Source organism: Psittacula echo, assembly GCF_963264785.1.
Source record: "Psittacula echo genome assembly, chromosome: 5".
NCBI lineage: Eukaryota > Metazoa > Chordata > Aves > Psittaciformes > Psittacidae > Psittacula > Psittacula echo.
This window is the reverse complement of record NC_137739.1, coordinates 52979782-52991333: the sequence shown is the minus strand read 5'-3', so window position 1 is coordinate 52991333 and position 11552 is coordinate 52979782. Positions and strand designations below refer to the sequence as shown.

Sequence of the window (11552 nt, the reverse complement as noted above, 5' to 3'; positions counted from 1 at the left end):
ACCATTGCTCCTAGCTCTACCTTCCTGGTGCCTGCATCGTTCCTGTGTCATTCTGGGCCTTAGGAGTGGCTCAGGTCTTATTTTGGAAACAAAGAGTTAAGCATTTTCAATCTTTATTTTACAAAAATAAACCAGTTTTGCCCTGGAACTCTGTGGCCCCCAACTTTCTCCTCCACCCCCACTCCGGTTCCTCTCCCTGGAGCTCCAGCCGTTGCATGCCGCAGCCAGGCACTTGCATGGAGGCTGCCAGTGCCACATGATCCTGCGAGCATCCCCAAGCAAGCACCAGGGAAAGGGGTTGCTGCCCTTTTGTGAATGCCTCCTCTTCCCAGGATCCAAGCTGGAAACTGCCTGAAGATGATTCCTGGTGGCTTTGCCGTTTCTGCACAGGGAGCAGATCTTAGGCAAGTCACTCAGAGTACACACTTTAGGAAGGGATGTCTGTCCGTCCGTCTGTCCCTCTCCCTTGGATGGAAAAGTGAGCCCCATGAAGTTGCTTCTTGTAGTCGGTGGAGCTGGCAGGCTGTCATCCCACTGGCTGGCTCAGTGCTGGAAGCGTGGGGAGCTGATATGGGGTTGGTGGAAGGAGTGTGTGGCGTAAAGCACTTCTGGAGGCGGCTGCGGGCACGTCAGGATGGAGCAGAGCGGTTCGTGGGAGCTCAGCATCGAGGAAAAGTGCTTCATCTCCTCCGTCAGCTGCTTGATCTCCCGGCGAAGCGCAGCGTTCTGCCTCTCCAAGTCTTCGCTCTCCTGAAAGGACAGAACCACAGGGGCTTCCACATCACGAGAGTTGCACGTATGAGCTGGGGACGGGGGGTGCAGCCCCGCGGCTCTGCCCCGCAGAGTTTCCGGAGTGGCATGTTTCCGGTAAACCCCGCGCGGAGCCGCGCCTGGGCAAACCCCCCTCCCCCGAGCAGCCGGGGCGGGCGGGATGCTGGCGGCCCAGCCACGCTCCCCGGGCCCGGCTTACGAGAAGTGGCTGCGGCGTGCTCCCGCCCAGGCTTTCTCGCTCCCTCTCACGCACCGGCCGCTTCCCGGGCGGCCCGGCCGGGGGGAGGGCTCGCTGAATAACCGCCGTCTTTAACCAGAAAACCACCTGCCACAGGAAACCTGTCATTGCCCTGGAAAGAAAAGACTCACTGCTTCCTGCTAGCAGCCGGGGAAACCGGCGGCACGGTGGGGAGGAGGGGGGATGCTTGAGTCAGAAGAAAAGAGAAACTGAGGCCTCAGAAGAACTGAATTAATACTGTTGTTAATGAGAATAACAACAAAGGGGTTAATAGTGGTGCTCAGCGTTGTCCCAGTGATCCCAAGAGTAGTGAAGCTTTTGCTGCGGCTACTGCTGCCAAAGTGCAGTCAGCTCCATCCAGCCTGGAGCATCCCCGGCAGCAACCGACCATGGAGCCAGCAGCCTGGGCAGGACCAGAGGAGGAAGAGAGGACACGGCAGCAGGCTCTGCAAATTCAGCCAAGACAGCCAAAGCGGGACCCAGCACCCCGAGACCCTGGAAAGCTGCACCATCACCTCGGCAAAGCAAACCTGCCGCCCCTCTGCTGCCATACTGACTTGTGACGGTGCCCGTGCTCTGTGCACAGGTTAAATGAAACACTCGGCAGTTACAGCGGCTGTCACAAGAGGAGCTCACACAGCAAAGGAGCATCTCTGATGTGGCTAGATGCTTTGGAAATCATGACTGACGTTGAGCTCGGGCTGATGGGAATCACCCAGGGGCCGGGAGCTCCAGCATCCCATGACTCATTCTCCTCAAAACACAAGCTGCAAAGCCCTGGGGCAGGCAGAGCTGCTGGCCTCTTTCATCCCACCAGAGCTCAAGTTGAGCCATGCTCTTGTGGACAGAACCACATCAGAGAGGTGAAGTCCCTCGTGCAGAGCTGACCAAAGGGAAAGAGCACTTAGAGAATAAACTCAGGAACAGCAGGGGGTCACTGTCCACCAGGAACTGGAACAACATTAGCAAAAATTCAATCCATCCTCTACTTGCCTCCCTGCCTTTTTCTAGCTGTCTGCCAGGATCCTCTGAAACAAACTGAGCTTAGCCCCTCTGCTGCCATCCCCATGGCACGGCAAGGGCTGTGTGCTCTCAATGCTAGCTCAGCAGTAGTAATCTTGTAAGCCAGTGGTTTGTCATCTGCTCTAAGAGCAGAGCAATTTTTCGTGATGCACAGCTAGGCATGATTTTCCTGGGGGAGGATCAGAGTCCATATCCACTTCTAGGATTACCTTGGAGAGACTACTGCCTTCCAGGATGGGGTGTCTCTACAGCCCTCTCAGACACAGTCACCCAGACTATCATTGCTGACAGATGTAATACAATCAGACCAAAGCCATCTCAGCTCCAGAAGGATCATCAGCTACTGAGAAAAGAGTGAAGTCTCTGTCTTAAACCCAGCTCCAACTATGGACTGAGGGTGCTAAACAAGGAGGAAGTTTCAGGACCTGAATTCATCTCATGAATTCTTCCCAAAAATGGAGATATAGGGGAATATGAAGACCACTAAGTCAAAGGATGTTTTTTGGAACATGAGGTCAACTACTGCACTTTTCAAAGGGCAGCTGAACCCAGTGCAGGGATAAAGATGGCCCCTACCCACTGCAGGTTGTGTGTTCTGCATCCTGCCTGTCAATGGCCCAAAACGCATGGCACGGCACTTACCAACACGCAAAATGCAAAGGATCTCAGCCCGTGTGCTCCAACACTAACCACATACTGCTGCCCAAACACACGCAGCCAGAAGTGACCATCCCTCCTGAAAAGCAAATGTCTAATTCTTCATACTAGGAAGAGCCACAGGAGTGCCCATGGTACCACAGGAGGAGAGCGAGGCAGCAAGGCAAAACCAGAGAAGAAATCCACACTGAACAACAAGAAAAGCCTTCAGGAATGCTACCATGGAGAAATATAAAAATTCTGGAAGATTATTAGTATTTAGGCTGCGGAGCCTGTCAGGGAACAGACCAGAGGACACGTCCCATTCAGCTCCACGTTACAGCATCATCCATACTATCTCATACAAATCTCAGAGAAGCATCCCTGTACACGGCTGCACCGCTGCCTAAGTGATGGCATGCACAAACCTGGGGAGAACGAGGCCGGGTGAGCCTGTGTTTTCAAAGAGCTTCTGAGCGAGTCAGAAGAGGTTAGGAAAGGAAATCGGTTATGCCAGACTGAGAGATAAAGGTGGATTTGAAGTAGCTCTAGCTGCAAAACTAAATGCTTTAGTGGCAGTTGTCCTGGGCTGTGTGCTTTCACTGTGAGCGCTGACTCCTACATCCTGCCCTGGCCTCACTTTTCCTGTCCTTCCCCAACTGAGCATCCCTGCTCCAATTCCCCATGGGAAATGCATGTTGTCCCCATGTGAACCCTCAGCACTGGGGACAGAGAAGGGTGGGAGTGCTCACCAAGTGCAGTGTGTCTGCTTTCTGGGTCTGCCTCAGGCGGCTCTTCTGAGCAGCAATGCGATTCTTCTCTCTCCTTTGGACTTTCCTCATGTCATCAGAAGAGTCCTAGGGAAACAAGGCATGGAAATGACTGGGCATCCCCTCCCTTGCCATGCTCCTGCAGGGCAGTAGGTGGGAAGGGGACACAGCAGATAACATAATTGAAGCACAGGACATGGGATACACACCCTTAGCACCAGGATAAAGCCATACCCCAGGGATGCGTGATGCTTTTGGCATCCCCATTGCCAGGAGGGGCAAGTCTGATACCCGTGGGCATCCTAGTAAGCTGGGAAATAACCACTCTGTTTATCAAGACTCAGGCCGCGATATGCCTTGAAGGACAAGAGCAGGAACCTCTTCCCAGAGTAATTCCCAGAATAATTTGAATTCCTTGTACAGAAAACCTTTCCCTTTCCTGTCTCTCTGTGGGGATGTGGCACTGCAGACATTCCAGCTCCTTCACTAAGTCATCTTTACAGAGATTAAGCCTGCGTTTTCCGCCTTTCATCCCATTAGGTCCCTTCTCCTCTCCATCACTCTCCTCCTTCAAGCTTTATTTGTTGCAGACCCTTACAGTGCAATGTGGCCTCTGCTTTGTTCAACTAGACAGACTCAGAGCTTTTGGTTTTCCCCAGATCTCATTTGCTCCAGCTCTTTGATCTCTGTGCTTGCTCTTTTCTGGAGTCCCTTGTTAGCAATGCCTGCAACACTGACTGCAACATTCCCAAGACTCTTGGGCAGGGGAGAGCACAGTTCTCCAGGCTCCAGATCACAAGCTTCATGCAGTAGCTGTTCTCTGCTGAGATCTGGTCCTGCTGCTGCCTTCCGACAGTTGAAGCTGTCACACAGACTGTTTCATCTTCTATTTTCATATTGCACTGCCTCTTTTGTGGACTCTTTAACATTCACACCACCACTTCTCCACAGGACTACAAGACTCAGCCACAAGAGTTATCTACCCAGCCCATCAGTCTGTCCACATCCTCTCCCCCATTCACCCCACCCAGGATCTTTTCTTTTCTTTGAACTTAACTGTTTTATCCTTGCCTACAATACCCTACAAATGCCTCAGATACAGCAGCTCCCACATCCTGCACCAAGTCCAGTCCCTATCCTTTGGCAACCCCTGCGCTTTATCCCCTTCTCTAGCAGGATGCCTTCCCATCCCTGATTGCAAGCCCAAAATCATCTGCCCTGATCATCCCCAAGATTTCTGAGCAAAGTCTCACGTACTTGCCTGTTTGTAGCCCTAGAGAAATGAGAGATTACAGATATAATAAAGTTTAGACAGAAAAGGCAGTGGAAATACCTCAGGCTTGCGTCAGTATCTGCCAGCAGACAACCTACCATTAAGGTACTTACTGCAACAAACCAAAATCCCTCTGTCAAGCATTACCGAGAAGAAAAATCTCTGAGGCTGAACAGAAAAGAGAGCAAACCCAAAGTGGCAAGTCTTTTCTGAGTCCCAAGTGCTATCCACAGCAGCAGGAAGCCAGCAGGCTTCTCCTGAGCCATCCTGTCCATGGTGAGGAGGTGCTCGCTCAGCTCCTCACCAAAGCACCCACTCTCACAGATGCTTCATGCCTGCTGCCTCCCCAGCATGTACCGCAGGGCTCACCGTGCCCCAGGGGTCCTGGCCCCGCAGTTGCCCCTGGCATAGCACTAGCTAACCAGGCCTCCTCTCTCCACACATACCCAGCTCCATGGCTGAGGCTCCTGCCAGGACTCTTGGCTCAGCCTGCATCCCTCTCACCACAGCTGTTCCTAGAAAGCCCCACCATAGTGTGCTCTGAAAACGCTAGTGGTGGGTGCCACCCTGCCTCCTGCCCACCCGTGGCCCACCTGGGAAGACTCTCCATCCAGGGAATGCTGGGGAAGGGTTCCCACTTTACCTGCTTGCTGGGAGGGGGAGACTGGCTGAAGCTGCTGGAGTCACTGCTGTCAGAGCTGTGGGGCATGGCTCCCGTTTCTGGTTCCCAGGGCCTCTTCAGCTTCCTTTGTACCCTTGAGATGCCTGCCTTCTGTCTTGTTTCCCTTCCCTCTCCCCTGCCCAAGATGGCCCTCGGCTTCCCAGCTCTTGCCCGTCCTGGAGGCACACTGTCCTCCTGGCCCGTGCTGTGCCACTTTCTCTGCTCTCCTTTGCGAGCCTCTGCACCTTCCCTTTAGGTCTCAGCCTCCTGTGGTTTCTCAGAACCTCAGGGATGTAAGCTGAAAGTCACATGGCCGGAAACTTTAAGGCGAAGAAGAAAAGTTACAGAAGAAAAAAAGCAAGAGAGAAAAAAAAAAAAAAAAGCACATCTGGGAAAAATGAGCTTCAAAATAGCCTGAAAAACCCCCAAAAAACACCTTCGGGCAGTTGAAAAACAGCGAGATGGGTTTTCTCTGAGATAAATAGCAGAGATGGAAAGGAAGAAAAGCCCCGGCTCTGGCTGCGAAAGCTGGACCCTCAAAGGAGGGCAGTGTGGAGGAGGTGCTGCCACGAGCCCCAGAAATTCCAGGGGCACGATGCACCGTGCCAGCCCTGCGCGGGCAGGAGGTCATTCCAGCCCCAGGCAACCTCCACATCCCAGCCCAGGGGGGAAACTCCCGGGTAGCCTCCCACCTCCCCAACACCACTGACACGGGTGCCAGGGAGGGATGGGAACCCTCGGCAGGTGCCATGCCAATACTGGCTGCGCTGATGGCTCGCGTGTGTACGATGGAGCACTTTGTACTTCCAGTCCCACTAAGAAGAAAGGCTCAGGACTGTAGAACATTTGGGCTGGTTTCAGTAGGACTGGTATTTTCTGTGAGGCAAAGCTTTTTCGTGCTTTAAAACATTCATTAGTACCTCACCACTGCCCTGTAAGCGGAGTATCAACCCTGGTACACGAAGTACTGTAAACATAATGGCCTATGGACCCAGAAGCTAAACCTGAGACCTAATTCTCACTCCACATCATGGTATGAGCTTAACTACACCCCGAGGGATGCAAGACTGTCATGCTCGCCTCTATCCCCCTCTTACCACAGCTGTCAATATTCAACACAGGGTAGAACTACTGGGAGACAGGAGCACCATGGCATGTTGGAGGTAATTTCCTTGCTATTCTTCTGCTGGCATCCAGCTTGGGTATGGCCCATGAAGAAGGCAGCAAAAAGAAGCTGCTTTGCAATGCTTTGTTTCTTCCCTGGTCTATGCTATGTGAGACTACATCCATCGTCAGTAGGAGCCTCAGTAGTCTGAAGACACGCGAGCAGTCCCTCAGACAGCAGTGCTTCAGGAGGTCCCTCAGGGTACGCCATGCTAGCGGCTCTGGATGTGACAGTGCAGGAGCAGGGAGTGTCAAAGCAGGAGCCCTTTCCAGTCTACCTGCTCGTGGCACCACAGCCAATGGGATGAACCAGGGCTACAAGACAACAGGCTCTCCACCCACAGACAGGAGCACATGCCTTTGGAGCCACTAAGTTCTTGCATGCACCATGAGGAGAATACGCAGAAACAGACATGAACCCATCCATAGTGACCCACTTCTATGGAAAGCAGCAATTCCAAGTTCCAACCTGCATATCAGTGTTTTGGTTGAGTTTCTTCTGCCTCAAGCAGGAGCAGCAGCAGGGCATCAGCACTTGAGATGTGGTTGTCATCAGGGCAAAAGCATGAGTAGCTTTCAGTTTGCATCCCTATTGCAGCACAGAAAGCGCACGCTCAGGGCACAATGCAGACTTGCATGAGCATTGCTGGCATTTCTTCGGAACTCTGACACTCATGGAGCCAATGCTGGGGCAAAAGCAAGAACTGGGCTGGGCTGGCTACGGGGTGGGCAGCTCAGGGAAGTCACCTGGCCTAGCTCCAGAAACAAAACTGCCCCATTTTGACCCATTTCCCTTATTAGAAACATCCCGTGTCACTGGATTATCCACTTTTATCTGAACACTTCACAGCCTGGAGCGTGTATTTTTCTCCCAGTGTGCTGTAGGGAAACGCAAAGATTTTTAAACACTTTTAGACATGGCTGCAAAGATTTGCTTGCTCAGCATGAGCCACCCTGAGGGACCCCATCTCCTGGCCACACAGCCCTGTGTTCCAGGCAGGGCTCTCCTGGAGTGGCCAGCTCTGGGACGAGAGCAGCCAAAGGCAGGGTGTTGAGTTCAGTCCTTCCAAGGCTCCAGCACAGCTATTGAAGCATCCATCTGCTTGCTGCATCACTACACTTCCTCCGAACTCTGCAGCCCTGAACAGCACTTCCTTTCCAGGAAGCATGCCACTGGATTCCAGCTCTCCTGAGGAAACTCACACTCCGCTTCTGGTAAGCGGGGACTGCAGGCCCTGCTCCTTGCTCAGGGCAGGACAGAGGGAGCTCTTTCCTCAGGAAAAAGTATCCTTGTTCTATTATTGGACAAATGAGATTAATTTTTTCCTTTTGTACCTAGTGAGGCTGGCAGCTGAAGGAAGAGGCTCGGGAAGGCACTGTGGGCATTGGCAGGAGGCAGTGCAGGGAAGCTGGAGGTCGTGGTAGGAGGTGGGTGGTCAGTGCAAAACTGGCAAGAATGTAGCTATGGCAAAGGCTATTGTTTGATCCACAGGAGGAAAGCTTTGAACTGCACCCTGGTTTGCTCAGAGCTGGGCTTTTAATCAACAGCTGATGGAGAAATCTCAAGAGAGAGAGAGACATCGAGGGAGAGAGTTTGGACACTTGATCTTGCTGAGCAGGAAGAAGAGAGCATTCTTCTTCCCTCCTTGGCCAAACACACCCCTTGCCATCAAGCTGACTACAATGCTAATGAATTTCTGTCACGAGCAGTGAAAAAGTGTGCTGTGAATGACAGGGTCTCCTGGTGGAGAGGTGAGCAGAGCCTTCATTGTGCTCCCCAGGGCTGAGCACTCTGGAGAGAGCTGTGACCTCCCAACCAGAGCAGCAGAAACCACCAGTTTGGCTTCACCAGTATCTTCTCACAGCTTTTCAAGTGCTGCCCTGGGCACCTGCTGCAGGCACAAAATGGGGAGCCAATATCCTGCTGCCCCTCCCAAGGCTAGCCCTCTCCCCTGTTACATAATAACAATGTAGGCAGCCTCCTATTTCTGTGCTTGATTTAAGCAACTAAATTTATGCCATGAATAATGTCCGCCGACTTGCTCTCTGGGATCATTTAGGTTTTCTTGATCTTAATCACAGTAGCTGTGAAATCACTGTCAGTGGCACTGGATAAAATCATGTTAGGTTATCGCCATACCAGCAGCTTGGTGGAGCAGGAATATTTCCCGAAGTTTTTAGGGGAAGGATGGCACCATCCAGTTTGTCATTTGTCCCTTCTGAATAACAGCAGTTACTGCTGAAGGGAGTCCTGTTCACCCCAGACAGAGGGACTCTGGAGGCTGGGCTTAGTGTGATCTCAACTGCTTTAGAAATGGTTTGAAAGCAGCAAGACGCACTTCAGCAAGAACAAATGCAAATGTAAAGCAAAGTGAGATGTAGGTAGATGAACTGGGGAATAACCAACCGGGCAGCAGAATGGCAGGGAAAAATCTGGGGGCTGCAGAGCATCATAAACCAAAGCATCACCAGCAGTGCGGAGGTGTTGCAAACGGGCTGGGTATTGACCTGGGGTCCTGTGTACAGGGTAAAGGAGACAATTGTCTTGTGCTGCCTGTGCAGGGCCAGGACCCATTAGAGTCCGAGGTCCAGAAGTGAAAAAGCCCAAAAGAAAACAATACAAAGGATAAATACACAGAAAAGGAAGAAATTCAGCTCTAAGGAAAAGGAGTGAAGAAGATGGGTCCATTTAGCCTAGAAAAGAGAAGTCTTCGGGGTGGGAAGTAGGTGGAGAGGAAGGAGTAGTCTCTGATATGTTGTAATGGAAAGGGTGATCAGCTGTTTTCTGTGCAGCCAGCACAAGATAAGAAGCACCAAGCTCCAACTGCAGCAGAAAAGGTTCAGGTCTGAGTTTCAAAGCAAGACAAGATTAGGAAGACCTTGGGATGGGCAGTTTGAGAGAGTTATTCAAGCCCCTTCATATAAAGTAGCTGGGAAAAACCTCTATCAGGATCCAGGCTGAATCCTGCCTCTGTAGGACAGGTTAGGGTTGTTTCCAGCATTTAAATGGGGAGGAAAAATAAAAATAAAAAAGCTACTAAGATAAGCTGCTCAGGGCCCAGAGAGCATAAGACATTTCCTAGCCTTAACTGCAGCCAGTCCCTTCACCTCCAAAACCCAGAAAGGTCCCTATGTCCCACCTGTGAAAATGGCTTCATCAGCACAGGTCATCACTAGAGTTTCCTTGTAAACCTGCTGCAGGCTTATGGCAGCAACATTCAAAACTGCATCTCACCCATCTTGTTTGCATGGCCACCCCATGCACAGTGCTATTTAAAAATCCAACCTAGAGCAGCTACCAACTTCAGCCTCCTGAAAACCACCAAGGTTGCTTCTGCTTCACATGTAGCACTTCATGCAAATGATTTCTTACAATATTTGGACAACTGCAACAATTTGCTTCTCATTCTTCACATGAGTTTGACAACTGCTTTGTGGAATTCAGTGCTGATAAGAGACGTTAAATGAACAGTGGTAAATAAAGTCCTCACTCTCTACCAGACAAGCTTCTGCCATGCCCTGTTCTGTCAGCAGGTGTTGGTCCTGTCTGTGATATGGGCAGCTTACCCAGCTAGCAGGATGGCTTGTCTCCATCACTATTTCACCTCTGCTGAGCTGAGTGAGTGTGAGAGCAAGTTTGTAGCAGGAGAGCCCAAGAGTAGTCCCACCAAATTCATCCCAGCTAGCAAAGAGCAAACACCCATCACACAAATGCTTTCAGTCCTTACTGCACAACCTGCCAATATACAGGAAAAAGATATTTTACACCCAAATATCTGACAAATGACAAGGGCTGTAATTCAAGCACACTTCATTTACACCTTCATGCCACAAACAAAGGTTTGCTTCCCCAGAATGGCTGTGTTACCTTCATCACTGTCCTATGGTTAGAGCCTCCTCTTATACCCTGCTTCTCCGTTTCTTCACAGGCTTTCTAGTGCTCAGCACTTCAGCACTGAGTACTTCAGGGCTATTAATAAAGCTGTTTCCTCAGCCACCTTTTCAGGTGTGTGTGGGTGGAGTTATCCCTATTTAACAGCTGCAAAACAAGAGACAAAGGTCATAAATACTCATTCACTTTGGGCACAGTTTGAACCAATACGGATCAAATTTTTCAGTGTTTTTTTTTTTTCTGTACAGCATTTTATTTAACTAAGCCCTGGCTCTTGATGTCTGTGACTGCAACTGCAAACTTTGAGCACTTCTGTAAATCAGCTCCTGCAAATGAGGAAGATGGGGCTACTCCTGTGAAAGCTCTTGTTTATGTGGCTCACCAACTTACAGAGTAACTTCAAGGCCCGGGCAGGCACAAACCCAGCTCTCTAGGGAGGCACCAAGTGTCTACCCAGGAGACCCTACTTTCTTTCTGCAGTCCCTTGCTTCACTGACTGGATAAGAGTTTCCCAGCCCTGCTTAGAAAGGAGGCAGCCTAGCTGACCAGCTCATCGTTCCCTCTGGCTGAGGTCCAGCCTGGGTGCTGAAGAGGTGGCGATCCCGGGCAAAATGCAGGAGGTGACCATATGCACGAGACAGCTGAAGCCAGGTTGACCAGGCAAACCCATTTCTGGCAATTTCTTCTTGAATGCTATTGATAACACTTTTTATGTCTATGTTTCAAAAGAAGGAAACTATAGAAAGGAATATGTGCTAGCTTTCCAGATACAGAGGTAGAGCTCCTCATAGCTGGGGTCTATCTATCGCCATCTGGAGGGGGAGAGAAAGCCTGGCCAGAGCCTCTCACCTCAAGGGTTGACATGAGGTTGGCAGGGTCTGACCTCTAATGTAGCAGTTTCAATCTTAAGACACAGATAATTAGTTCACCCTAGGCTATTGAAAGGGTGAACCACTGTCTCCTCCTTCTGTCCTGTACATATCAATTGGTTGGGTAATTAGTTGCACAACATCTAACTTGTTCCTGGCAAGGATTTAGCAGCTCATGGGCAAATATTCAGATGTGCATCTATATGACTCTCCAGATCAGCAGACCCCAAATCTTGGTGAAGTACATTCATTTAG

At 50.8% G+C, this 11552-nt stretch overlaps 1 protein-coding gene across 1 annotated transcript; it reads right to left on the bottom strand.

Moving 5' to 3' along the window:
- Positions 1 to 439: 439 nt before the first annotated feature.
- BATF (basic leucine zipper ATF-like transcription factor) lies at positions 440 to 6260 on the bottom strand. Its single transcript, XM_080618709.1, has 3 exons — positions 5355 to 6260; positions 3421 to 3525; positions 440 to 750 (listed from the first exon to the last, which is right to left on the bottom strand). The coding sequence occupies exons 1-3, from the start codon at positions 5418 to 5420 to the stop codon at positions 544 to 546; spliced, it is 378 nt and encodes a 125-aa protein (XP_080474835.1). The 5' UTR covers positions 5421 to 6260; the 3' UTR covers positions 440 to 543.
- Positions 6261 to 11552: the final 5292 nt, after the last annotated feature.

Excerpts from the sequence above, each read along its gene's own strand:
- BATF (XM_080618709.1), bottom strand. The coding sequence starts at position 5,420 with ATGCCCCACAGCTCTGACAGCAGTGACTCCAGCAGCTTCAGCCAGTCT. Across the intron at positions 3,526-5,354 it reads CTCCCCCTCCCAGCAAGCAG|GACTCTTCTGATGACATGAG; the intron begins GTAAAGTGGGAA and ends TTGTTTCCCTAG. Across the intron at positions 751-3,420 it reads AAGCAGACACACTGCACTTG|GAGAGCGAAGACTTGGAGAG; the intron begins GTGAGCACTCCC and ends CTGTCCTTTCAG.